The 27,743-nt window shown below is 46.1% G+C and overlaps 2 protein-coding genes across 3 annotated transcripts; one reads left to right on the top strand and one right to left on the bottom strand.

Moving 5' to 3' along the window:
• The first annotated feature begins 530 nt into the window (after positions 1-530).
• TDRD5 (tudor domain containing 5) lies at positions 531-27,743 on the top strand. Its single transcript, XM_052802180.1, has 11 exons — positions 531-609; positions 10,576-10,814; positions 13,058-13,185; positions 16,022-16,242; positions 17,162-17,368; positions 18,989-19,055; positions 20,013-20,213; positions 21,470-21,631; positions 23,641-23,790; positions 26,247-26,463; positions 27,292-27,743. Exons 2-11 carry the CDS (start codon positions 10,583-10,585, stop codon positions 27,489-27,491), a joined length of 1,785 nt encoding a protein of 594 aa, XP_052658140.1. The 5' UTR covers positions 531-609; positions 10,576-10,582; the 3' UTR covers positions 27,492-27,743.
• Positions 599-7,751, bottom strand: NPHS2 (NPHS2 stomatin family member, podocin). Of its 2 annotated transcripts, XM_052802181.1 has the most exons (8): positions 7,475-7,751; positions 5,774-5,877; positions 4,771-4,843; positions 4,382-4,464; positions 3,304-3,507; positions 2,518-2,573; positions 1,594-1,672; positions 599-877 (listed from the first exon to the last, which is right to left on the bottom strand). In XM_052802181.1, the coding sequence occupies exons 1-8, from the start codon at positions 7,749-7,751 to the stop codon at positions 599-601; spliced, it is 1,155 nt and encodes a 384-aa protein (XP_052658141.1). The 2 variants fall into 2 exon arrangements, with proteins under 2 accessions (XP_052658141.1, XP_052658142.1); XM_052802182.1 differs by lacking the exon at positions 3,304-3,507 and having other exon boundaries at positions 7,475-7,745.

The raw sequence follows: 27,743 nt of genomic DNA, 5'->3' as shown, positions 1-27,743 counted from the left end.
AACTAGGGCTAAACACCTTGGTTGCCAGTGTGTGTATGTATGTGCACATGGGTGGTGATTGAAATCCCATAACCAGGACTACGCCATGGGACCCAGCTCCTTCCCTTGTTGCAGAACTACCAGGCTGGCAGCACCCACCAACCTGTGTAGGTGCTGAGTCCTTTTCTGTTCCCCCACTGATTGTCGAGCTCCCACTCCCCCTGCCCCCACCCGGCTGTTCAGTTTGGGGATGGGGAGCAGCTCAGTACATAGGGGCTAGTCTGTCCTTCCTGCTGAGGTGATGGGGCAAGATGGATCAGACCCCAGGGGCCAGGCCCTAGGGTGTCACGGTGCATCTGGCCCTGTGAAGGGGAAGGGACGACACCCCTCTTCCCGCAACCCCCTGCTCACCCACATGCCAGCCCTTCTCCTTGTGCTTCGCATTTTTCCCTTTCCAAAACAAGCAGAGGCTTCTTCCATGTACAATCCACTTTATATTACAGGCCTGGGCTGCCGTCCCTCCTGCCTCCAGACCAGAACCTGCTGGTGGGCTCCTGCCTTGCTCCTCTCTGAGCAGGATTGACCAGGGACAGTGTGGCAACCATTTCTGGGACAGCTCTTAGAGCATGGGTGAGTCCTTCTTGTCTTTGGGGCTTTCTGGGAGCTTTGTGGTGTCTGTGAGGAGGCTGCTCACTGCCGGAGGACTGTGGGTAGCCGGAGATACCAGGTTCATGGCATCCAAAGGCAAGGGCAAGATGAAAGCAGCAGGTTTCTCTGCAGTAAGGGAGTGCAGTGCATGGAGGTAACGGAGCTGAGCAGCAGCAGGGGCACTGGAGAGGATCTCAGCTGCCATCCGCAGGGATTCAGAAGCAGCCTTTTCCCCCTCAGCAGCGATCACCTACCATGCAGGAGAATAAAGAAGGCTTCTGTGAGGCTGGGAGTAAGGGGGCATGGACTGTTCATTACAGAGGGAGGTTGCCACCATGAAATTCCCAGGGCCAGTGTGATCATAACACTCCTGCTCTCTGAAGATCTCAGCATGTACTAGACCTCTTGATGCTCCCAAAAGTTTGGGAGCTCATGACTAACTTGTTTTTACTAGGCCCATCAGGGCTTACAACTGGGCATACCCTTGCTGCAAAAGCATGGGAGAGGGCAGCAGCCAGGCTAGGCTTGTGGGAGGGGTGCTGGACACCAACCTTATCCAGGCACTTGAGCAGCTCAGTGCAAGGGATGGAGACCAGCCTGGGCTGAGCAAGGTGCAGGGTACATGACAGTGGTGACAGCCCTGCATTGGGCTCATAGAGGAGAGTGAAACCCTGAGGAACAGATCCCCATGGGGATCACTGTGGGCCCAGGGATAACCCCAGAGCTCTTTGTGTGCCTTTCTGTTCTACCTGTAGGCCAGGTACCAGGTGTGGCACTTCACTGCGCTGGCCCAGACTCTTGCTGCAGTTTTTCTTGCTAGACACAGCTCTTGAATAAGAATTAAAGGAGACATATCTTCCCAGAGCTGTATCCTTGTGTGGCATGTCCCACAGACCTCAAACCAGGGGTGGGAAAGGAAGGAGGGATGCTTTAGAAGGAGATGAGAAGTATTCAGAGTTGGCATACCCGCACTTTGGCCTGTCTCTGGGCCTCTGCTTCCACAGCCAGGGACTGCCGGACTTCAGCAGGCAGCTGCACATTGTTGCTGTGGTAGTAAAGGACAGGAATTAGCTGGGCTCTAGGATCTCCTGACAGCACTGGATTGTCAGTCTGAGGCTTGGAATGGGCTCATCAGTCAGTCTCTGCAGAGCAGTTCACTCATGTTCTTTGTTCCCTGGGTGTCCCTCCGTGTGTCTTACTTTAGCCTTCTACCTCCATTCCCATCCTTCTTTCCCAGCCTGGTTTTCTAATGACCAGGCTTGCATGATCACTAGGTAGCAGAGAGACCTCTTCTGTCTGTGCCTCTAAGGCTTGAAGTCTAAGCTAAGATCACTCTTTGTGAGACAGCAGAGAATCCACTGGGAGACTGCTCTCAAGACAGGCACAGGAATTTCCTTCTGTTCATAGATCTACTCATTCACTGTTTGACTCTCTCTTCCATGGCCCTCTACATGATGAGCAAGTCCCACCTTTCTGCATGGGCTTCTGAGTGATAAGCCCATCCCTACCAGTGCTAAGACCCTGGGGCCTTTGATCTAGAGTGGGACACAGAGGGTTTGGTGCCTGCTGCACCTCTTGGGCTACCAGAATTGGGTGAAAACTCTGCCTGCAGCAGCAGTGAAATGGTGATGAGATCCCAGCTAAGGATCCTGCCCTGGATGTCAGTGCAGGAGCAAGCACGGTCTTTGCATGCAGAAGTTTTACACAAGGCAGAGACTGAAAGGGGCAGGGAAAACAGGAAGGCGAGAGGTGAGGCTCTACCTTCTGCAGGATAGCTGCAGGGAGAGAGCCAGAGGCAAAGCAGGAAGTGGAGCAGGCAACAGTGAGCAGGGCAGGACAGGTACTTGCAAAGGGCCAGGGAAGTCCCTTCAACCAGCATTTCCTACCTACATTTCTGTTCTTTCCACTTTGATCCCCCAGCAGCCCGTGACGGCGTCCAAAGCCACCTGTGAAGAGGAAGATTTTTTTAAACCATGGAGAGAACACCAATCCTGCCCTAGGCCACTTACAGGGAGTAAGGCAGTGCAGGGACATTAATTCAAGGCAGTTAACTGCAGGACTGTAAGGCAGATTTATTACTTTTTGTGTGCTATTTTGTGAAGCCCCTCAGAAATAAAATTACTTCCCTCACTTCCCATTTGTGTTTGTCCCAGGGGTTTAGCACGATTTAACTAGTCCATACTGGTTCAAGTGAGGAACCAGTTCAGTTCCATAGGAAACATTCAGTTCCTGACTGGTATCATCATGTACATGTGTCATGGCTGCAAAGACCTGCTGCTGGAGATCCCACGTATACTGGGTTTATGGCAACTCACTCAGGCGGCAGAATACAATTCTTATGAGAATCTCCTTTCTGGGGTAAGTACTGAAGCTGGGGTATCACAAAGCACTGAGGAAGCTTGTCTAAGTGGTTCCTTCATGCTCCTCACACCATACTGTCTGCTACTCACCATGGCCACCTGTGGGGCTCACACTGTATATCCTTCCCCTAAAGCGATCAGAGTCAAAAAAAAAAAAACAGAAGAAAAATCTCCCATTTTTCTGTGAAGGAGACACATGTTGTTATTGTACCCTTCTGTAAACCAATATCTGTGATTCTGAGGGACTGATCACCTGAGCTTCTCTGTGGAGCCTCAGTTCACCCCTTGCTCTGCTGTCTCCCCCCTGTGGAAGCACCTTTATCTCCTGGCTGATGCTCTTCCTCTCCAAGAGAAGTTCAGAGAAGGCTCGATGTGCCAGGAGGCGCTTCATGGTGGTCTGCACCAGCAGCTGAATGGCACTGGAGATGCTGGTCAGGGTGGTGAGGAGAAGAGAAGCATTCTCCAACCGGTAGTAGCAGACGGCATCTATCTCCAAGGTAACCATGTCTTTGGTCACCACCTAAGCAGAAGATATTAGGGGAGATGGAGCTGGTTCTGACACTCTAAGGTAGCACAGAAAAGCACACAATTAAGAGAATGATAAAGACTAGCTGGATGGTTAAGTCTTTGTAGTTTCCACCTCTGCTACTGACTGACCTTGGGCAAACTATATAACCTCTGGGTCTCAGTTTCCTGAGCAGCATCTTTGTGTCTGTCTCCTCAGTACAGCTGCTGAGCTAGGGACTGTGAGTAGATTGTCATCCTATGCTGTGTTTCCCTGCCCACTGCTGCCTGGTCAATTCCTGTTCTGAGAGCATAGGCTGTGTCCTGAGATGTGTGCTCAGTTATTTTGTCTCCAGAAGGATTTGCTGTACGCCATGGGTGTGAGCCAGGAGATGCTACCAGACAAAGGCAGTCTCACTGACAACGCAGCAGCATAGACACCATGTCCCAAAAGAAGAGGGGCTGTGGCTAGGGAGGTTGCAGGTTCAAGGGTTAGAAGCAAGGGTTCAGCCCTTTCTTCCTCCCAGACTTATACAGGAGCAGAGTCCATTCTTATATCATTGTAAGGTCTTAGTCTGAGCTCCTGTCCCCGCTGCTTGCACTCCTCGGCATGTGGGTAAAAAAACCTGGCCCAGTATCTTTGGCCCAGCCACTCCCTATTGGTGTTGTGTTACGACTGAAGCATGTCAAATTGAAAAGGATTAAAACCAGTAGTTTTAAAAAAGAAGAAAATTCAGTATGGTGAACTTTTGGCCTTCCATTTTCTGAGGTGTTAGAGTTACTTTGAGATGTTTTTTCAAACTTTTATATGCAGGGATAAAGGCTGGAAGCATAAGGTATAATGTTAAAGAGATCCAAAAATTAATATAGAGAGGAGGTGTCAGCCATACCTGATGGAAGGGGATCTCTAGGGTTTTGAGGCGGAGGTCTATCTTGTGATACGTGTCCAGGCAGGGAAGGAAAAAGAAAAGGCCTGTGGGAGGAAGCGAAAGGCAGCTGGTGATCATCAGAACCACAAAAATTGCCTCTACTGCTCTGGACAACAGAGGAGAGTCTGGCATGCAGAACTACAATGGAACAGCAATACATAGACTCAAATTCTGAGGCTGTTTCTGTGGTGGCAAAAGCTATTAGCAGCTACTGGCCCTTAAGACGAAGGGAACAAAGACATCCCATCTCCTGTCTGGCCATGCCTGCTTGGAGGGCACCAGCATGTGAGCTTTGGTGGAGCACGAAGAAGGGAGCAACATGGCTGGGGGGAGCTCAGTAAACAACTTACCAGGCCCTCTAGCTCTGCCAGGAAGGAGATGCCCAAGTCGGAAAACGATGGCTCTCTCATACTCCCGCACTACCTGCAGAGGGAAACAAAAGCTAGGCTGGAGAGGAAGGGGTAGGACTGGGGAAAGGGACCTCACCGGTATGGGAGCATGCCTGTTCTGGGAAAGCCCTGCAAAGGGAGGATTTCAGCAGGTGTGAGCTAGCGGCATCACCTGTCACTGAGTCCCTTTACACCTGCAGAGAACGTGGCCCAGAACTGCTGGCCAGCCTTGTGTGTGAGCAGCATCGGAGCAGCCCTGTGACAGCCCAAGATTTGGTGAGGGTAGCCCATGTTAGAGCTGCCCAGAGTTTCCCAGGATGAGGCCAGCATTCTGCTTCCTTATAGCTTGGCCAAACTTCATCACCTGAGCTAAAATTTTCCATGTTGGTTGTTTGTCTCCAAGGGAACTGTGTGTGTGCTCATATGTGTAAGGTCTGAGCCGTAATACTGACACTCTAGTTGAGAACAAGATGCACATGAAATTTCCTGAGAAGTGGAAATCAAAATATGCCTACTTGTAGCCATGCTATAAATCTGAGAAAAGGGGAGGAAGAGGGGAAAATCTGCTATTAACGAGGAGATCAATCTCTCAAAATTTGTAATGCAAAACTTATTTACCCTGCTGCTGCAATGCAGCCATCTCTGGGCTGGGTAGGCTGAGGGTTATGTTTGAAAGTGAATAGACTTGCAATTTATTTTTAAAAAGAGGAACCTAAGCCCCTGCCTGCTGATATTGCAGCAGGAGTATTTGATAGGCAGTGGTTGGACCCCTGTGCAGCCCTCTGCGGCAGCAACATGTGATAAAGCGTAAGTCAAAGTTAATGTTGAGTTGAAGAAGTGTGAATAGGGCTTTAGACCAAAAAAGCTTTATGCTTATGTCTGACACATGCTGAACCAGTGGGTTATATACATTCACATCAGACACCGAATACTAAACCTAGAGAGGCCCCATGACTATTCTCACCTTCATGCAGAACCAGACAGAAATGGGGAAGGTCATTATGACGAACAGGAAAGACAAGATGGTCAGAAGCCACTCACAGATGCCCAGACCCGAAGACTTTACACCTAGGGAGAAATCCAACATGACTGTGTTAAGAGGGGACTGCTCCCAAAATACCAATGGCCTGCCAAGTGCCTGCACAGATCAGCTTCAGTGTTGTCCTTTGCCTAGACCCAGTGTATGTGAACCATTTGGCCCCATCTGGAGCTGTGTTAAAGAATACTCCCTGCCCCAGGTGGCCAGGAGCTGCCAGGATGGACTGACAGATTTTGTCTCTGCTTTACTGGCAGAAATTGAGCCATGCTTCTCCATAGTTCCTTGATGACAGAGCAGCCTTTAGCTTGAAGACCTGTGGCTACCAAGCAGTGTTGAAAGGCTTGGAACAGGCAACTTGTTGACTGAGCTGGGATCCCAGAAGCTTATCTGCAAAGATAAGCTAATGGCAAAGAGAAAGATTTTAAATAAGAGGTAGCTTTCAACATGCACAGCCTGAAGTGCCCTTCCCTATCAGAGTATCTCAGGTCCTTTTGGAATAGGATTTTTGTTGCATCCCAGCTCCCTAATGCAGTGGGACCAAGCCACTAGTGCCACTGAAATCTCCCTGTGCTTTACAGCAGTCACACCAAGCTGCTGGAGGCTGACTGCGGTGGTCACTTTCTACATCTCCCCAAAGCAAGTGTGGGTTATCTTGCTCTGGCTACCCTTTGTTGTGCTCCTGCCTGAGGGAAAATCTGCAGGTGTGGCATGAAAATAGATAGATTACTTCTGGGTGTACCTAGACCCAGAGAGTGGACCATGTTTTCCAGCAGTGAAGTTAGCATCCCCACAGCCCTCCCATTTTGAATCCCTTCAAGCCCTTTCATCCCTGCCCCTTTGCCTTTGGAGCTGTCTGCAGAGCCACCAGGTCTTGATGGAGGTTCAGATCCCAAGAACCTGCATGATCACTAGAGCTCCACAGCACCACTCACTAGCTGGGATTCCCATAATTGAGGCAGAAAGAGGCAGTTGTGAAAAATTAATTCCAAGAGAGACAGGAGCAAGTCTGAAGCTTTGTGTCACTCTAGGGCAGCAGAGCTGCTGGCATGGAAGCAGACAAGTGATGCTGGCTCCTGTAATACACATCCTGTAATACAGCATCTGTGGTGACACTGGGTCCAAAGAGGCCCAGCTGTCTTGCCAAAACACTCACAATGCTCCCTCCTGTTGTGGCAGTCTGGGAATCTGCCTAACTCATGGCCTGGAGAGGAGCTGCTCTTGAGGGTTATCTGGAAGGGGAGCTATGGGTGTGCACTTCAAGCACAGTTCTTTGGACTGTGAACTGACATTAAGGCTATCTCTGTCCACCTAAAGAAGGACAAGCAAGAAAAGGAAGAGAATAGAACATGAACAGAACTGGTGAGTAGTGAGCTGGAGCATGAAGGATGCTGGGGATATAACGTCTTGTTGCAAAGTTCATCTCTTTGCTAGACAGTGCTGATCAGCTGGGACTAACTGCAGAAGCTGGCTGGGAGGCTGGAGTCTCCCATATCCTGTCCTGAGGATAACTACATGTCCGTGCAAGGTGGGTGTGATGACACCGTGCAGAGAGCAGAGTCATACTGTGACCCACACAGGGTCAAAAAGCCCATAGCTTTCCGGCCCCTTCCCTTCTATAAGCCATACCTTCCTCTTGCTGCTCGCTGTCCAGCAACGCCATTGCCTCCATTTCTTCATCAGATATCACATCATCCACATCCACCACTGTGGACGTGTGCACCCTACCATCAGTCCCTGCGGTGCTCTTGATCTCCTTTGCTTTCTCCTGCTTTATGTCTTCCCTTCCTTTGCTGGCTTCTCTGCTGCTCTCCTTCTTCTCTCGTTTCCTCTGTGGAGCTGGGGACTCTCTGGGTCTCCTACGAGACTCCCTGGAAGAGCTCCGAGACCTCTTATCCATCCTCATCTGTGCCAAGGAGCATGCAGCAGCCTGTGGGAGTAGGATGAATTTGTGCTTGAATTTATTGCTGCAGGCAGGAAAACCAGGCAGGGGAGGAGAGAAGGGGAGGTGTCAGATCAAGGAGGCTTGTTTCGAGTTTAACACAGGCTTGTCAGACATAATGGACAGTGAAGTGAGCAAGCTGTTTCCCAGCTGCTCTGCTCTCATCACACGCTGCTGTGGAGATGGGAAGCAAGGTTAGACCTGGACAAGGTGGACTCCAGGAAGACATTGTGTTTGCATCTTCCTGCCTTTGGAAATAAAATACAAGCAGAAGCACTCAGATGATTTTTAGTAGATGATTTCTGCAAAGCTGTTGAAAAGCAACCTAAAAGTAACTGTCAGGCATGTGGCTCCAAAGACTTCAAATGGTGATAGTGGCCCAGAGCAATAGACACCAGGGTGAAAAACCTTTACTGGTGGGATCAGTGGAGAGGGTGTTGCAGAGAACGGCTGGGTGAGTAGCATCTCACACTGGTCTGCTCTCTAGAAACCCTTTGGCTGGAACAGTGGTGGGATACTGGCAGCAGACTCCTTCTCTCTAGGGTCACCTCACATTTTACCAGGGAGGGAAATTAGCTGGTCCCAGTTCAGCCATGAACTTTCCCAAATGGGTGCAAAGCATATTGGCCATTGCAAGGCTACAAGTGTTGAATCTGTCTTCTAAATTGCCAAGAGTTTGTGTCTAAATGCCTCCGTAGTTTTCCACAGCAGGAGCACAGCAGAGCAAACATAGGAGCCTTTTCTTTTCATGCCATGCAGCCTGTGGTGACATCTGCGGAAACCCCTGCAAGAAACACTTTTAAAGTGTTTTGAAGTCACTTGACCATATTAAAGAAACCAGCACCTGGCTAGAAGTCATACTACAGCAAGACAAGGCTGGAACGTAAAGCGGTGACTTCCCTGTCAACGGGGCAGTGCTGAGCTTGCAGACGCCTGGTCTCTGGTGTGGAGGAGCAGCTGGAGGGAGCCAGGAAGCCAGCTGGGGAGGTGCTGCTCTTGTTTTTTCACGGATTCCTGTTTTATTGGAGACTTGTGGCCCCACCCGGAGTCATAATATTGCAGGCAGGGAGGACAGGAGCACCAGCTCCCTGCTTTCTCTGCTCCGTTGTGGTGGATGCCTCGTCAGCAGGTCACTGGGAAAGCGATGGATGGAGAAGGCTAATGGCAGAGAAGGGTTGGGCGGAAATGGGGTGTGATTAATAAATTCATACAGTGTCTGTATTTGCTTTGGGATTGCTCCAGAAACCTTTTTCACTTTGTGTTTCTCACTTGGCCAGCTTGGGGCAGGGGGAGATTGTCTCCAGCTGCTAAAAGGGCAGGTAATGTTTTAAGCAGCAGCAGCAAACACCACCTCGGGTCTGGTTTTGGCTGGGCAGCATGGCCTCTGGTTGATTTCTTGTCAAAAACACCATGGCATATTTAACATCTACAAACATGCAACTTTCTGCTTTTGTCTGACGTTTAATTTGGCCAGCGGCTCCTGACTCCTCCATCCCCATGGAATATTTTCAGCTGCTACGTCAGAACAGGGGAGATGCTTCAAGAGCATGTGCTGATGGGTTTGCAACCTTTGCTGTCCAAAAATCCGCAGCCTGAGCCCCCTTTGTCATATTGAAACATATCCTTGTGTGGAAATCAACTGCACTCTTGGGAGGGTTTCTCAAAGGACTGCAAACCCTTAGGAAACGGCCATCACAACCCAGTTTACCACACTCTTTGGCCTTGGGAAAGTCACTCAGCATCTCCACTGTGGATTTTCCTCTCAGATGGGACTAAAAGATCCAAGACTACTCTTAACAATGTTGGTGTTTGGGTTTGAATACTGTCACTTTAAAGGAATTTTTTGTCCGTGGCTCTTCTGCGATGCGCTAACTTTTCTGTCAGAAGGGAAACACACCTAACATTTTTACTGAGGAGAAGGCAGGGGCAGCCTGCTGGGGGTGTGCCGGCCCCGGGGCTCTGTCCCACGGGACAGGCCACCTCCCCGGTGAGGCAGCACCAGGCCCCTCAGCTGCCCGCCCGGCCACCGCCCGCCGCAGCGCGGCGGCGGGGAGGGCGCTGAGGGGAACCACGGCCGCCGCCCCCTCCGCCCGCGCGGCGGCGCCCTAACGGCCCCGCCACAATGAGGGGGGAGGGCGTGGGCGCCGCCCCGCCCTCGCGCCCTGGAAGGGCGGGAAAGGGGTCGCGCAGGCGCAGAGAGGGTGGTGGCATGGCGCGGTGGGTGCGGGCACCGACGGGGGTGGCAGCGGCCCCCTGGGGCCTCCTTGGGGAGAAGGGGGTCCCCAGGCTGTGGTTTAGGGGCACAGGAGTCTCTTGAAGGGGCAGTGACCCTATAGAGCAGAGGGGGGAATCCTCAGGCCCGAGTTTAGGGGCACGGGGGTCACTGTGAGGGGCAGTGAGCCCATGGGGTGTGGGGGTCCTCAGGCAGCAGTTTAGGGGTGCAGGGATCTCTGCAGAGTGGCAGGGTTTGTAGAGGGCAGTCGCTGGGGCAGGGGCTTAGGGGTGCACAAGACGCCGGGAATGCAATGCTTGTAGGGGCTGTGATCCCATGGGGACGGGCAGTGAATGCTGGAGGAGTCAGCTGGGGATCACGGGTGCTGGAGGGTGGCAGCTCCAGGGGTGCAGGCAAGGAAAGACAGGGGTTGGTAGGTAGCGGCTGTTGGTGAACCTGGCTTGCTGCCCTTTTCCCCCCAGCAGCTTTCAGCAGCTAAGTGGTAGAAAGTCTTTTGCCTGCATTTGAGCAGCTGTGGTACGAGTTGTTTTCCGCTTGCTTTTGTTTCTCCTTTAGTGTGGACATGTCAAAGCAGGCAGAGCTTATGGAGCTGCTGAAGAAGGAGGTGAGGTCGCTGCTAATGGCTGCCAAAGAGGGCTTAACCCCTGCACAGCTGGAGGAGGAGTACATGGCCATGATCGGCAAACCTCTCCCTCTGCATGACCTGGGCTTCCGATCCACGTTGGAACTGGTGGCAGATATGCCTGAAGTTGTCAGAGTCTGTCCTTATGAGAAAGGCACTTTTATCCTAAAAGGTGAGGGCTTTTTTCCTTATGGGTGGAGGAGTTGTTCAGAACCACATACTGGTATGAAGTGATGCTCCAAAACGGGGATGTGCAGGATGAATTCCCAGAGCTGTACATCACATATCTCTGTTAGTTTTTTTCTTGTATAGCTCTGTTTAATTTCTTGTCTTTGATGTTTCTTCCTGTATTTTGATCTGCCTTTTAATGCTTTTCCACTCTTTCCTCCTGAAAAATCACACAGGCTTCTAGTTATTTTTGTACATTTTGCATTCTGCACTTAGTTTAGAAACTGCAGTAACGTTTCTTATGGGTGCACTAGAACCGGTAAGCATTGCTTTTCCTGTAAATGCAGACTACAGCAGGAGCCAAAACCAGGGATGAGGCCTCTCAGGAGAAGCTGTAAATGTTTCCCTACCTGACCGCGTAGGAAATTTAGTCTGCATCAACTTTTTCATTTTCCTTTTCTTTGGGGAAGAGCTGTGGAAGCAAATGGTAGGTGCAAAGAGTTGACTGGGAAGAGTGAAATGATATTTTTTTTTAGAGTGCTACAGTAAGACAAGAAAAAGTTGTTTAAAAGCATGGAAAAGACCTGGGCTGCTCTGCAGGGAGACCTTGCCTGGGCAGGTGGGTGCTCTATAGTGGGGGTTTACTGTGATTCTGGCTGAGGGGAGCAATGACCCATTTACTGTTTTCCCAACAAAACTCACAGCAGCTGGGCTTCCTCTTGTGATCCCGTATCCAAGAATTTGACCCACCTTCCTACCTGGATCTGGATTTGTAGCAATGAGAGTGTAGATTGGTTGTTGGCTGTTAAAAATGGTTCACTTCACAAAGGGAGAGGAAAAGTGGTTGCCCTGCTGGAAATCGGCCACGATTTAGTGTGATTGCTTTTGAAGGAGGCACCTGCTTCTGAAAAGGGTCGGGGGAAGAGGAAAGAAAGGAAAGAAGAGGAGGTTTGCCTGTGTAGAGCTCTTAATGGTTCCCTGTTTTGGCAGTCTAATAGTTGATTTCTTTCTGTTGGTAGCCATTGCAGATGAGACCACCAAAGCGGTTGCCAAACTGGTTGCCAGACAGAGGAGAAGTGCGAGGGCACGGAAGAGGGCTGCTGCGAAGGCAGGTGCTGCTTCTTCCTCTAAGAATCCACAGAGTTCCCCTCGGAGGGGCAGGGCTCCCATCCTGCCAGCAACGGTGAAGGCTGAGCTGCAGGATCTGCTGAGTTCCTCACCACTTCTGCTCTTGGACTTTGATAAGGCCTTCTTCAGACGCTTTGGCCGGGCTTTCCAGTACACACAATATGGATTTTTCTCCATATTTGAAGTCCTCAGAAGCGTGTCTGATATCATTGCAGTTGAGCAGACGAGAGCAGGTTCCTTGCTGACCCTGAAGAAGCACCTGGCAAGTGAGATAGAGAGGGAAGAGATGCCGCAAGGTGAGGCAGTGTGTTATTTAACTGAAAACACTAGCTCTCACAAGTGCTGTGGCCAAGCAACTGTGTTTCAAGTGAATGTTGCTGCATTTCCAGTTGCTGTAGTAGCCCCAGTTCCCCTAGGGTTTAGCACAGAAGGGCTGTGGGGTGCTGCAGAAGCAGCTGTCACAATGGAGTTGTCTTGGTAGCAGGGAACTTAACTAGAAGTTTTCTACAGGTTGCCACTGGTTTTTGGTGTGAAGTGAAAGAAGGGATGTTTAGCCCATTCAGAGTACAGACTTTCTGAATGTGTGTGTAGGACTGGAATTTCTGGTCATTCCAGGCAATAGATAACAACACTAGAAGGATCTCTAATGTCTGCTCCGCAGGCTGGTAAAGCCTTTCCGATGTGCTTTTTGAGACTGAAGGTTTAGCACTAGTCTGAAAGGCACAGCTACAATGTTCCACAAAAGAAAACAGAAGAGACTGCAGGTGTCCTCAGCGCTCCCATAACAGCTATGAGAGAAGGCAGAAAATCATATCCAGTTCCTGCCAAATTCCTGACTTTTCTGGGGAAAATTCATTTTAGCATCATTCTAGCAATTAATGTAACCCTTAGCATGCTTACAAAAGCAAGTCTTTTTTGTTTTGTTTTAATTTATTAATACAGTGGAGGATGCCTCTGAAGTGAATCGTCATGACTGTGGTGGCTGTGAATGCTACACAAGATGAGGAGAATAGCACCAGTGCTTTCAGACTTTCATTTTCAGATGTCTTCTCTTTCTGCTTAATATGTAACACTGCATCAGTCCAACAAAGAATAACAGCCAAATTATCATCTTTGCAGCAGCACCTGCAGTTGAGATGCCTCCTTTGGAACCCAGCTGTGAGACAGAGAGCTTCCACCTGACAGCAGAAGAGAAGTCAGAGCCAGTGGAAACACAAGCAGTAGATTTGGGTGATGGCCTCAAACAAGTAAGTGGCTGGAAAAGCGATCTGTAGCTTTTTCATGTCTTAATCCAGGGGCTGATACTCTTTTTACTGCTTTTGTTTCTGTTGATTGCATTGTTTCTGATTGTTGCATTGTTGATGCACTGCTGCTTCCAAATTTTTTTGTACCAGTTTTAGATGAGTCTGGAGGTGACCAGACTCACATTGACCTGGTTTATAGCTTTCTATGCCATCCAAACTAGGTCCTTTTCTTGTCTCTTTCTGGTCTTGAGATCTGTGTTGCAGATCATCCAAGGTCAGTTAAGCATGATCTTGCTCCCTGATAATAGTGGTGATACCTTTTGCAGTACTTACTTGTAATTGGACTTTAATAACTTTGTTCTGAGCCTCGCTGTGTGGAATTTCCCTTGCTGCAGTAGGCAGGCCTTAAGTGTCAAGCAGCTATGTGACACAGCTGGGGAACAGTCCTTAGAGACCTTGATTCCTGCAGTCTCAACTCTGCTATTTGGTTGGACTTGGAAAATTTTTTTGTTTTGTTGTTGGGGGTTTTTTTTTGTTTAGCAATGTGTTTTTAGAAAGGGATGGAGAAGAACAGTACAGAGGCTCTGAACTGCCAAACCCGACTGGGAGAATTTGTTTGTCCCCTCTATTTTTGTCTTTTGAGCATCTTTAGGCCTTCTTTATCTCAGGAAAATCCTCCTACTTAGAGTTATTTCCTCTGCCAAGCTCGTCTTGTGGCTGTATGCAACTGTACGGTTGGAGCACATAGGTAGGGAAAGCGTCCCAGGAGTTCTTCCTGACTTTGGTGTTTTGTGTACTAATGAACTTGGAAGCCTGGGACTACGAGTTGGACTTTGTGCGGCACTTCATAAAACATATACCCTTTAGAGATTTTTGGCAGGCTGTTCTGATCCTTTAGAGAAATTTTAGTTTGGCATGATGAAGTTCACAGGGAATTCCCCTAGATCAAACAAAGTCTGCTTGTGGGAAGGGTAAAAAAGGGGCTATATGGTCCAGGTAGCTCCAGATTTTTGTTCTTGTGACAAAGGAAACCTGTTTAAAGATCCTAGCAGGATAAGTCTTGAAGGATGTTTGTACAACTAGTATTTGTCACGAAACACCAAGTTTGCCATTTTGTTTTTAAAAATGCCCTGAAGAGGAGGAAAGCAGGTTGGAATGTGTTAGTTTGGGTATGCGATGAATGCTTATTCATCAGGATGCCGCAAGTTAGAGTGGAAGGATGCGACCTGATCCCCACCATGCTGCAAGGTATCCAGTCACGAGAGACTAATAGTGGAAGTGTTGTAAGGGACAAATGAGGGACAAGGGCTGAGTCAATCTGCTCAGCCCTGAGAAGGGTAAAGTGTATAGAGCTGTTGCTCTCAGCAGCTTTTTCTTGCTGCCCTGAGCAGAAGGAAAGGTGTCATCTACACCACTCTTGGCAGCTGCCAGTCCAGCTTAGGACAAGGAGTTAGCCAGTCTTATGAGCCATACCTCTTGTAAGCCTAGTTTTACAGTGTGTCCTGCTGGTTTATCTTTTTATAATTTTGTTGCTTTTTTGTGGACATGTTTTTAAGTACACATCTTCTACGTCTTTCAAAGAAATATCTATTGTCACTACCAATGCGTGAGCTAGATTATAAAGATCATGTGTGCCCTTAACAGTCTGATATGAAGAGCATTCTCGGAGCAAAACTGTCCCTTAGAAATTCCACTATTCACAGGCTCTTCTTAGAGGAAGTGTAAGGGGTTTTTAGGGGTGATGCTGCTGCTTTGGCAAGAATTCCCTCCGTTGCATTTTAATTAAAAAATGTTAACTCACTGTTTAACTCAATGTTTTAGTCAAAATTTTTAGCTCAAAAAAAATCAAGGGCGTTAGCCCTTGCTCAGTCTGCAGAAGGAGAGACTCTTATCTGCTTCTTTAGAAGATGGTTAAAAGAGCCAGTATTGCAAAACCCCATTGTTTGCATTTGAATTTAGACATATAAGCAATGGGGTGTGTGCTGGAAGACAAATTTCCCATACATTCCCTGATGTATAATGCAGTGGTAACTTGTTGCATATTCACAATGAGTAAAATTGAAATAATTTTGACTTCTGATCATTGGAGAAGTGCTGTTTGTTGGCATGAAAGAAAGCTCTTGAGGTAGTGAAAGTAGCTGATGTAGCTGATCCACACTAGTTCAAGTGAAATAATGTTTTCAGCAGTTAGAGAGTAATGCAAAATTGTGAGCTGTGCTAATAGCTCACTCATGTACAAATTTGTCTAGAGTGAGAAAAGAACAGAATTTGTAGGTTTTGTTTGGTTTTATCCTTGGGAAATAGCTCTAGTGTGAAAGTGAGGTGCATTTGTGCCTTCCTTCACTTTTAAATCATTTTCAGGTAGAACTTTGCTGGTTCAGTCATGTACTCTTTCATGGTCACGGAACATAGAAATAGCATCTTTTGGGTAAAATCCAACAAATAGGTGGGTTGTGTTTGGGTTTTTCGGTGTGGGTTTTTGTTCTGTTTTGCTTTTTTAGCAATAGCTATTCAATACTTTTGCCTAAATATGTGACATGACTTCAATTCCTCTCCTTTATTCCTTGCAGGAATATGAGCAAGGTATTTTTGTGGCACCCCTCCTTACACTGGAGGGAATAAAGAAGGAAGGGAGAGAGTGAGTGTGAAGATGAATGCTTCTATCACAGGGAAAGTTTTAATCCAAGTTTGTGCAATTTATTGGAATTCTCTGATATTCGGTAATTCATGGGTCCCCAGGAAAGCAGAACTATTTTTTTACCTTAATGGAAAGGCCAGTTATGTGTGTTCAGTGCATGAGGAGACATCTGAGTGCCACCTTCTTCTTACGCCTTTGTAGCCTCAAGATTTGGAGCAGTCCCTACTGGACAAGTTGATAATGACTCCAGAAATCCCCCCAGATGCTGTTCAGGACAGAAGCCTTTGCAGCTTACCACCACTGGAGAGAAGGTGCTTGGTGGGAGTCTTTGTGGAATTCATCATTTCTCCTAGCCAGTTCTACATCCACATCTGCAGCAGGGAAGCATCTGATAAACTGCAGGATATGATGATTGAGATGAGGTGCGAACATGCTATGCTGATTCAGTACTACTACCCATTGTGTGTGTGTGTATGTGCTGAGGGAACAGGGCACCCAGCTGTTAGTTATGGTCACTGCTGGCTTGATTACTTGATACGGAGATGCCGGTGCCATACTGAAACATGTACTCATAATGCTTACCCGTTCCTTTTAACTAGCAAGCAATAAGTATGGTTAACAGCAATTCACAGTAGCTTGGCTGTTCCCTAGACAGTCCTAAACTTTAAAAGCCTGGAAAGGTTATGGAAAGGAACTTTAGGGTTCCTTTGCACCTCTCTGTTGTCTGTGCTACTGTTGTTAATGTGCTGGATTAAGGCTTTTCCTTCCATCTCCAACACTTACCAAAAAGCAACAGGTAATAGGCCTTTGTCATATCTATATTTGAAAGCAAAACCCCATCAGTGGCTTTGTGTCAGTTGTTATACATTTGGGATTCTATTCCACCACGACAGTGCTACAATTGCTGTTAACTGTGTGACAAAGTAAATGCTTGATGTCCGTGGGGCACGTGTAAGTGTGATTACAGACTCTCCAGACAGATACTGTGTATGTGAGCCAGTACTCCAGAACCTGGATCATAAGAAGCACTGACATGTCAAGGTAATGTTAAAAATTAATGACTAGAATGACTGTATTTAGCCTCTGATTAATCCCCATTAATTAACTTTTTATTGGACCACAAGATTATCATTCAGATGTTAAAAGTTTGGATTTGCATTTTTTATTGTCGTTTCAGTTTAAGTGTAGCAGAACAGGGATGTAAAGCATCTATTAAAATAACTCCTGAAAATTCGTATCATGGGGAGTTTGAGAAATCAGGATTCTTCTGAAGACCTGTATATTTCTCTGTTCATCTCCTGCATCCTACAAAGCACAGTTTTTCATTATGATCTTTTGCAGACACTGCTACTCAAATAAACTTGTTTCTGATCGTTATATCATGCCTGACTCTTCAGTACGGCCTGGACAGCTTTGCTGTGTAACAGTCTCGAAATGGTGGTACCGTGTTATCATCCACCGTGTGATCAATGACCAAGAAGTAGAGGTGTTCTACCCAGATTATGGAAACCTCGAAATTGTCCGAAAGTCTTGGCTGAGATTCCTCAAGTAAGTAAATTACACATAGGTGACAGAATCACAGAATGTTTGAGGTTGGAAGAGACCTCTGGAGGTCATCCTGTCCAGCCTTCTTGCTCAAGCAGGGCCATCTAGAACGCACTGCCCAGGACCATGTCAAGATGGTTTTTTAATGTCTCCCAGGATGAAAACTCTATAACCTTACTGGGCAACCTGTTCCAGTGCTCGGTCACCCACGTGGTAAAAATGCCACTTTCCAGCTGGTCAGCCCCCAACATGTACTGGTGCATGGTGTTGTTCCTCCCCAAGTGTAGGACTTCATTGAATTTCATGAGGTTCCTGTCTGCCTGTTTCTCTATCCTGTTGAGATATCCCTCTGAATGGCAGCATGACCCTCTGGTGTATCAGCTACTCCTCCCAGTTTTGTATCATCATCAGACTTGCTGAGGGTAGACTCTCCCCTGTCATCCAGATTGTTACTGAAGATGTTGAACAGTATTGGACCTAGTATTGACCCCTGGGGTACACCACTAGTTTCTGGTCTCCAACTAGACTTTGTACCACTGACCACCACTCTCTGGGCCTGGCCCTTCAGCCAGTTCTCAACCTACCTCACTGTCTGCTCATCCAGCCTGTACTTCATTAGCTTCTCTACGAGGATCTTGCAGGACACAGTGTCAAAAGCCTGACAGAAATCAAGGTAAACAATACCCACTACTTTCCCCTCACCTACCAAGCTGGTCATTTCATCGTAGAAGGTTGTCAAGTTGGTCAAGCATGACTTGGTGAATCCATGTTACCTACTCCCAGTCACCTTCTTGTCCTTCATGTACCTGGAAATGGTTCCCAGGATTAGTTGTTCCATCACCTTCCCAGGGATTAAGGTGAGGCTGACTGGCCTGTCTGTCTTCAGGAAGACATCCTAGCATGCAGATTTCCTAGAAAGGATCAGGGTTTTTATTCCATAATGGTGCCTTGCAGGCATTTCCATGCTTACATGCTAATGCTGGAGGTGACATTGTTTGAGACCTGTTTTGCTGACCACTCCAGGCCCTTTGCTCATCAGCCCTGTCCATCACTCCCTCACAGTGACTTTGGGCTAAATCCTCTCCTGTTTCTGCCTTTACTCCTCAGTCTTTCCCCTTGCTGCTTTCTGTCACTTTGGGGTAAGCTCCCTAATCCTCCTTGGGTTCCGTGAATGTATGTGAACATCTTCCTGAACAGACACCAGTCCAAGTGGGATGCATTTGCAGTGTCAGAGGTACTTGTTCTCTGCAGTTAAGTACCTTTCCCGTATTTGCTTCTGCCCTCTCATTTGCCTCTATTCATGCCTGGCCATTGGCATTGTTTGGTTCAAAAGTCATTGCTCTCTGTCCATAACTTTGTAATCATAAGGGATTATGATGGGAGGATGCTTGGGCACGGGAAGGCATAAGGGACCAGCTGTTATTGCTATTTTTGCTGTGCCTGCTCTCTGGATACGGAGTGTTTTCCAAAGCTGCTGTTGGGTTTTATTCGTAAGTGCAAAATCCAATATGTGCCTCTATTCCTAAGCTGATTTTAAAACCCAGAAGACGAGGAAGTTCTTTTCTTCTGCCTGGTTTTGCTCTGGTTTTGCTGTAATGATGATGGCTTTTTTCTGTACTGTAGGTGGTGCTACTTGAAGCTCCCTGCTCAGGCCATCCCGTGTTCCTTGGCATGGGTAAAACCTTTGAAGGTATGTGTTCACATGCAGTTTTGTTTGACACATGTATGAGAGCTATGAAGTAGAGGTTGGCTTTTTCACCTAATAAGGGCAAACATTTGGATTAACTCAGGTCCCATTGATGTTTACAGCAGAATTGCCGCTGTTATGTTCAGAGTATGACTGTGTAAGTCTCTCTCTCTGCAAGTGATCACCATTCCACTTTATGTTTTCCTTGTGATCAGAGTATTCTTGCTTATATTGTTGCAGAAACAGTTACAGTTAAGCAAACGAGCAAACTTGTTTCTGCCCTTGCCAGTAGTTCTCCCGGAGCCTTGGTAGCTCCAGCCTTCTGTTTTAAAAATTTCTTCTGTGACAGAGATTTAAGTGAGTTGGTTTGATGCAATCAGCATAGCCAAAGTATTATAGAGGTCATAAGAAAGTTCCTCTGTGCTGGGAAACCTCTTGGTCAAGAAGCCTGAGAAGTACAGTCTCTGAAGAAAGCATGTGAGCAGAATTGCTTCTTCTGTGTTTAAAGATGTTATTTTAAAAAAGGTTATTTCCTCAGGTTTTTGAGGGTTAAAGAATCACAATTTTCATTGCAGTGAGGCTTAGCAGCTTCTTCAAAACATTTGACACTTTTAACATTTATAATCGCATGATTCCAGGAATTTAAAAAAAAAAAAACAAAACACCAACAAACAACTGTATTTTAGGCAATTGTGATAAAATCACTGGTGAATGCCATCGAACCATGTATGGAAATAGGTATTTAGGGTGAAAGGGCATTCCCAGTGTAACTAGCATTGCAGGCTTTAGGTTAGTTTGATTTAGTTCAGTGCTTGGGAAGCTTGTCTGCCTGACTTTCCTGTATTTGTCCCTAGCCTGACCTAGCTTAATTGCCTTTTTGACAAGTGCCCACAAGGGAGAGTCTCAGGCAGTGGATGTTGGTCTGTTTATAGTACCCTTACATTCTTGTTTCTTCTTCAGGGTACGTGGTCCGGTGCAGCAACTCTCCTATTCAAGAAGCTGTGTGGCTCCAAGCTACTTGTGGGCATTGTGGATGAATATGTGAATGGCATTTTGCATCTCTTCCTGTGTGACACGTCCACCAAGGAAGATGTCTATTTCCACTGCATCTTGAGGGATGGTGGATGTGCTGACGTCTGCGGAGAGAACGTTCCTTCCCAGGTCAGGAGGGAGGCATGTGCTGCTGAAAGGAAGGGCAGGGAAAGGATCGGTTGGGTGCCTGTAATGGGAAGATCTTTAGCTTGAAGCGAGTAGTTTTGTGAAGAGCAAAACTGGTATTCCCTGCTTTCCTGTAACTTACCATTTTGTGACTGCATCCCACGGTGTATAAATCTATGGTGAGAGCTTGCTTTTTGGTTAAGGTGGAATCTGATAATACAGCAGAGATGTTCTGCTTTAGTAGAACAAATTATTTTCATCCTGTCTTCTAACAGTGGATTAGAAGGTTTTGATTTTTTTTTTTTTTTAAGTCATTTAGCTTGGTAGTATTGCAGATTCACCTGAAGCTGACACACATTGTATAAATAACAAGGAAAAGTAAAATAGCTATAGGTGTTCTCAGCATAAGGCCAAACTGAGATGGAATTGACAAGTTATTAAGAGATGTGTTGCTTCGTTACCCGTTTTTAATTCCAGCAAGTTTTGTTATGTCATAAGTTGAGGCCTTTGATTCATCCAAACAATTAATGAGAGGAAGTCAATTAGATTTTGTCTGACTTAAAAGTAGTGCTGCATAGTGGCAGGGGCAGTTGAGTGAGGAACAGGATAGTTAAATAAATTATCCTGGCCTTCTCTGCTCTAGGCATTGGAGATTGGTTATGCCATTAACAAACTGAATTATGGAAATCGTCTTGGTTTAAAAAGTCTCTTACTTTGCCAGTGAAATGTACAGCGTTGGACAGCATAACCATGGTAGATTGCACGTTGTGCCTTGGGCAGCCATTCAAGTTGTAAGCCAGTGCAGAGAGCGTTTATGATTTAGGCCCATCTCTCTGTCATTATCTGAACATCTCAGCTCAGTTTCAGTAAGTTTCAGATATGAAAAACTTAGAAAGGTACTGCCACTATTTTATATCTCAGCAGAAAGTCAGGCTTTACAGCCCAGAGTGCTTGTATCTGTTGTTTTATTCAGTAGAGGCAGAATGTGTGTTTGGCAGGATTAGATCCTATGATTGTGTTTTTGCATGTGTATGTCCAATTTTGGGGGGAGGAGGACATTGCTGAGTAATTTTGTTGCCAGAGGGAGGGGAGTTGGATTTTTGTAGTAAGAAAATTTCTGCAAAAATTCAGAGCTAACTTGTGGGTGGTGTGCTTCTTCATAAAACCTATTAGAAATTTGCTGAATCCTTTTTATTCTTTGTGGTAGTTACAACATGGTTTCCTTGACTATACTCGGGGGTTTTTTTGTTTGTTCCTAGGGATTCATGGAATTGAATCCTTCAGCCTTGTATGTTCAGCCCAGTGGAAAGCAGGATAATGCTGAACTGGTGAAGCCAGACCTTTGCTTGCAGCAGAAATCTCTAGATGCAGGTAGTGAAACAGCAACCTCAAAGCTGGACGGGGATGAACTGTGTGACCAGGTGGGAGTTTGGCTGTGGCATAGCTATTATTCAATTAAATCGGCTCCAAACATGTATTGTTTCAGTTTGCAGGTTTTTTGCCTTTATAAAAAGCAAGCAGAACCATAATATAAAAACAATTACACGTGGACCATAAATACATCTCCAGCTGCTTGTCCTCTGATCCCTTTGCAGACTTCCGGGAGGCTGTGCACTCAGTGATTTTCTAACCTCCCATATGTACCGTAATGTTTCAGTTAGAGAGAGAGTGGACTCTGAGAACTCAGACCAGTACCAGATTCTTGAGATCTGTTTGACTTGGGACTTTCATGTTTTGCACCCCCGGGAGCCAAGAAAGTGGTGTGTTTTCCTCTCACATCTCGGGGGTTCAGCAAAGGATGTGTAGTAACTCGGGGTATCATTTAAATGTGGGAGAAGACCAGAAGAGAACTAGAGGTGTGTTATTCATATTAAGGGTCTTGCTCGTTCTAAACTTATCTAAAAGGAAGCAATTTGCAATGCTCGTTGTTGTGGGGGGTAAGGTTGCATACAAATATAGTTTTATTAAAAAGATAACTCTAAAGGTGAATGATATCTAGATCTGGATACTGCTTTACACCTTTGATTTCACAGCATGTTAAAAAGAGGAGCCCTTTGCTATTTGACAGATGGAGAAACTAATGAACAGAGGGGGTTAAGCAGGGAGTAAAACCCTGGTCTTGAGTGCAATCTAATATAGTACCGTTAGAAACACTGGGAACACTTGTCTACAGGTGACTTTCTCTACTTTTCTGTGTTATTTAAATTGTCGTATTTTCATGACACCTTTTACTACAGGGGCCAAAGCACCTTTCAAGTAAGTGCCAGCTGTTGAAGTGTTGAGCAGTGTGCCTGCTCTGGAGCTGTTTTTCTGATAGTTCTCTGAAATAAGAGTAAAAGCTGGAGTAATGCTAGTAACTTGTAAAGCAGTCATTTTACCTAGGTTTTGTTTTAGCCAGCTGCGTTTCTGTGCTAGAGAAACTCTATATAAGCTGTATATCTTGGATATTAATGGCCTTGCACTGTCAATATATCATCTGAACTGAAGGACACAAACCAGCATCTTAATGTATGTATTTGGAAGAAATTAATGTGACGAAGACTGCAAATCTGAGTTTATTGTGATTTTTTTTTTTTTTTTTTAATGGAAAAATCTGAAGAGTACCCTAACTAGTTAACTGTAGCAAGATCCATTTGTGTAAATGTCAGATATAGCTGGTGATTTGGAGACCAGAGGAATGTAAATGCATCCAGGTTTTGTCATGTCTGATTTTAAGGGTCTTATTAGAATCCTTTTCCAGAAATTGCAGTCCTCTAGATCTCTCTTTGTATAAGACTTTAAACATTTCCTTCTCTGTTGCTCTGTTTAGCTTTCCAAAATGTTTCCTTCTCTTCCTTCGTGCATCGCTAATATGATCATCAATGACAGTTATAAAATGGCTCAAAATGTTTTGAACTGGAATGAAATGTGTCTAATATTTTCTGGTAACTCCTCTTAAGCCATGGGGAACTCCCTTTGCATTGTCCAATCTTAGATTTGCTTCGTCAGGATAAACAACTTTTTTTTTCCCCCTCACCCTCCTTAAGTGCAAAATGGGTGGACACTGTGTTGTATCAGCTCTGCTACATTAGGACACTTCTCCATGGTAAAATTTCTCAGGAGGCAGGAAGCAATAACCAGAAAACATGGCTTGAATAAAACTGTATTTTCCAAGTGATAGGTTTTACTGTGGAGAAGTTAAAGTGACAGTTAGTTTCCTGTTCATGTTATTTCCTGTCCTTCCATGTTCTTTCTATCCTTTCCAAGTAGCCCAAACTTCTCCAGATAGAAATGTTAAAACTTCTGAGCAGAACAGAAAAGCTCCTTTGCATTTCTGTCTCAGTTAATCTCTGAGTGGTATCATCTCATTGCTCTGTATTTTGCTCCAGTGCATCCTGCTTTTTTCCACCCACACTAGCTGTACCTTTTCTTGCTTTGTCCATCTCCTTAGCAACAGCACCTGTCTGCTAAGAAGGAGACAGGGGATGATGTGCGGCCACTTTTGGATGAAATTAGTGTCCCAAGAACAACAGACGAAGACCCTGAACTTGCACAGGAGGATACAAATGAAATGCCTACAGAGCTTATGGCAGTGGTTAAGGTAGGGGCATTTTTCTCAGCTGTTGCTGTTGAGAGGGGTTGTTCTTGTTTTTAGGTTATTTGAATAACCCTTTGATTGCTTTGACATGTATTTTTTTAAAAGTGACTGGCAAAGAAATCACATCTGGCTGTTAGCATGGGCTCAGAGCTATACATTTTCCTCTTTGCTGTTGTTTCTGGTGTTATTGATGATCCACTAGTGCTCCACTGGCACGTCAAGGTATTGTGGAAACAAGACTATTTTGGCACTTTATAGATCAAGCCTGGCTCTTCTTCATTCCACTATTTCCCCTCCATTCATGGTCCTGAGGGTTACTGGGAGTTACTGTGGGGCTACTCTGGTTCACACAGGCATCTTCCTGAGTTAGGAGGGTGGTTTTGGGAGGGTTGTGTTTTGGTCTGTGCTTTGAGGCATTATGTGGTGCTGGTGTTGCAAGTTTGCCACTTAAATTGTGCTTAATGATGAGTCTAACAGAGCCTGCAGCATGGCACTTTCCAAACACTCTGCTCTGGGTTCAGCAGGGAGCCAGTATCACTCAGGATTTGTTGGACCACAGAAGGGATTGCAGAGCTGGAAATGGGAGTGTGCCTACAAGGTTTTGGATAACCACAGCTCCTTACACATCTAGAGGTTGATAGCGGCTGAGACAAAGCTCTTTCTAGAAGGATGAGGGGGAAGTTGTTTCTCAGATAGTCTAGAGCAGAGCTGGAAGAATTGGTGTCTCTGGGGGATGTTACCTGAAAGGGATGGAGAGAAAGCAAGCTGGGAAGAGGGACCTTGAGAGAGTGAGAGAAGAGGAAAGCATCTGGTAGCAAGTGCAGGGATAAAATGAGATGAGATGGAGGCAGGTGGGTAGATAGCAATAGGGTCCTTGTGAGCCAACTTAAATGCTCCCCTGCAAGTATTAAACTGTGTGAGTTTCAAAGCATAGGAATTTCCTAAATGGATCAGAGAAGTCCTAGGCACATTTTCTGTCCCTGACTGTGATCTCTGTTACAGTCTTTAGAAGAATTGACAAGAATTTCTATTGAGGAAGACCGTGGGATGAAAAAATAATCCTGCCTATAGGCATTAGAGGGGGAAGGAATGCACCAGTCAACTAGTTAAGAGGACAGACAGGAGGATTTCCTTCTCTGATTCCTGCTCATCGCTTGGCCTTGGGGTTTTGTGGCACTTGCAGCATCACCAAGTCGTATTCCCTCCTTTCCAGTTTTCACTGCTCGTGTTTTTTGTTTCAATGGTAGTGTTCTTAATTGTGTGAATCGGGAGGAAAAGCAGATACTGCCTTACTTCCTGCCCTTCACAGCACTCGCTAGGGTATCCTGTCTTGTTTGCCTCTTCTGTAAACTGAACAGCCTCTTTTTTTAAATTAATTCCATCCCAGCTTTTTCCAGTGCTAACAGACATTTTTAGTGTTCACCCTTACACCCTGTCTGTTTCTGCTTTGCCATGGAGTGGCAGCGACACTGCCTGTCCCCCATCAAGATAGCTGGGTGGCAAGAGGAGATAATAATAACCTTTTAACCCTGGTGGGTGGTTTTTTTTCTTGTCCTAACACTCTGGTTTTTACTGTATGTTAGGCAGGGGTTTTGAGTGGGCTGGTGGTATCAAGCTGAGTAGTTGGTTAATTGGACTCCAGTGATGCCTGTCATTCAAATTATTCTGTCTTGGCATCCTGTCAGCACAGAATTTCTGCTGCCCAGCCATGTAGCTCTCCTTGCTGCTTCAGGAGCGCCTCATGGTCCCCTTGTGGGGGGGCAATTTAAATTGCTTAAATCTGCTTGTGTAAAAACAATTGGTTTTTTTCTTGGCTAATCCTCTGAACACACTCTCACCAAAGGGTGAAGCACCTCTGGATGGTGATTCACCCCTTCTGAAGATGGATGCCTTTCTTCTGCTGCCTTGAAAACAGAAGAAGCCTAGAGAGCAAGCACCTAATTTTTGGACAAATATGGTTGGGCAAAGTGAATTGCTGCTTGTTTGTTGTTTCCCTGTTTTTCTCCTCCATGTTGAATTAACAAATACAAACAGTGGCTCTGAGAGATGTGTGACCATCCCTGGAACTTAAGTTTAATTTGTATTCTTAAGCAAAAATGCAGAGGGACTTCATTTGACTCTATTCCCACTCCCTTGCAGAAACTCCCTCTGTCATTGCTATCGTTTGTTCTGCGTGGGGCTGCTGAGAGATGAGCCAGCTGTTAATTTTTTGCTAAGACATGGTGATTTGTATCTTGTAATAATTTGTCACTCTTTTCAGCTTGCTGTGCAGAAGCTGCCCTTTGGCCAAGGTTGTGAGTAACTAGTTTTTTTGTTGTTTTTTTTTTTTTTTTTAAATCATCCCGTTGCTGACATTCCAGTCTTTGTGGACTTTGAGAGATAATAAACATCAGGGCAGCTAATGAACTGAGTGTGCACTAATCACACCCTCTCCTGAGTTTTTTTATATACATTTGCAGACACCTCATTCTCTTGGAGAGTCCTCAATGCCTGCTGTCTTATTCAAGTCAGTGGAAGACTGTTACACCTCCTTTATGTACTCCAAGCAACCAGCAGAAATGAGCCAAGATGACCCTGATCAGATAGAAAGGTTTTCCAACAAGGCCCAACTTCGTGAAGCTGTACATCCCTCTGTTCTACTTATGGCAATACCGTTTATGCTGGACAACCGTAACAGTACGAATAGATTTGTCAGTAAAAGTTAACACGGCGGAAAGCTGAGCAGTCTGTTACTGTACTATGAGTCTTGTAGTCACTATTGGGTGTCCTAGGACTGGTGCTGCTTCTTTGCTAGAACAGATGAAAATGTTGGTGTTTCTGTGGGATGGAGATGTGACAATAATAAATGGCTGGATGCAATGCATCGGTTTGATGTTTGTGCAGCAAAATATATTTCTAAATGTTTAGTGGGAACAAATGAATTGAGGGTTATTTCTCTCTCTGTTGATTTTTGTTGTCTCTTCTAGACTTTATGCTGCTTTCATGCAGAAGTCTTTGTTTCTTCACTCCATATGTTAGCTTGTGTTCGTTTCATACTGGGAGTCTCTCAATCTCCCAACCATAAGGGACAAAAGCATTTTTTAAACCTTATAAGGTCCCTATGTGAGTGTTCATCTTCCAAATGATGAAAGAATTTACAACACCTATATGAGAGTTGCCCGATTTATAAGGTAGATTAAGTGACTTGCCGAAGGCAGTGCCTGTTTGTGCCTTGGAACAGAGCTGTCTGCCATGTGTCTGGAGTGGAGGCCCAGTTCTCCAGACAGGAGCTACTCAATTCACATCTGATTTCCCACCTCTGGGGAAACGGGGGTGAGCACAGGGAGGAGAAGGAGAGAAGCTCTTGGATTGTACCGTGGTGGGCTCGTCAGATAGGCGTGCAGGAGAAAGTCCCCTTGCCATGGCCTGGTAAGGTCCAGGCAAAAGGGATTTCAGTCTAAACTGGAGCTCTTAGAGTTGCCAAGGTAGATACCATCTTTCTTTTCTGTGTCCCTCCTTATGCAGATGAAGAGAAAATGAAGAACAAAGACCTTCCCGGGAGTCTTGCAGTTGGCCTGTGCAGTGCCAGTGGGCTGTGTGACCAAGGGCCATCTCAGAAACTGTATGTCCCTCCTACCACGCTATGTGCGGTGTTGGCAGCTGCACGCTTAGCCACTTCCAGTGACTACTTCCAGTGGCTCCCCAGCCTGAGAAAGAAGCTGTGAGAAGAAGGGAGAAGCTGGAGCAGCTGCTGAGGAAGGCTGCCTAGAGCAGCAAAGGCCTTCTGTGTGACTGCACTGTCATTTTCTTTGTTCAGAAATGTTTAATCCCTTGAAAAACTCTTGAGTCTGACATCTTCTCAGATGTGCCCAGTGCATGTGATAAATGTTACTTCTACTTCCAGGAAAATAGTTTGGTTTTGTTGTACTGATGGTGTACTGATTTATTGCTCTTTAATGTAATGGTTCAGGAGAACA

The sequence above is a fragment of the Harpia harpyja genome, chromosome 11 (genome assembly GCF_026419915.1).
Source record: "Harpia harpyja isolate bHarHar1 chromosome 11, bHarHar1 primary haplotype, whole genome shotgun sequence".
In the NCBI taxonomy this organism is placed as follows: domain Eukaryota; kingdom Metazoa; phylum Chordata; class Aves; order Accipitriformes; family Accipitridae; genus Harpia; species Harpia harpyja.
The sequence above is the reverse complement of the archived record's forward strand: the minus strand, read 5'-3'. Positions and strand labels throughout refer to the sequence as shown.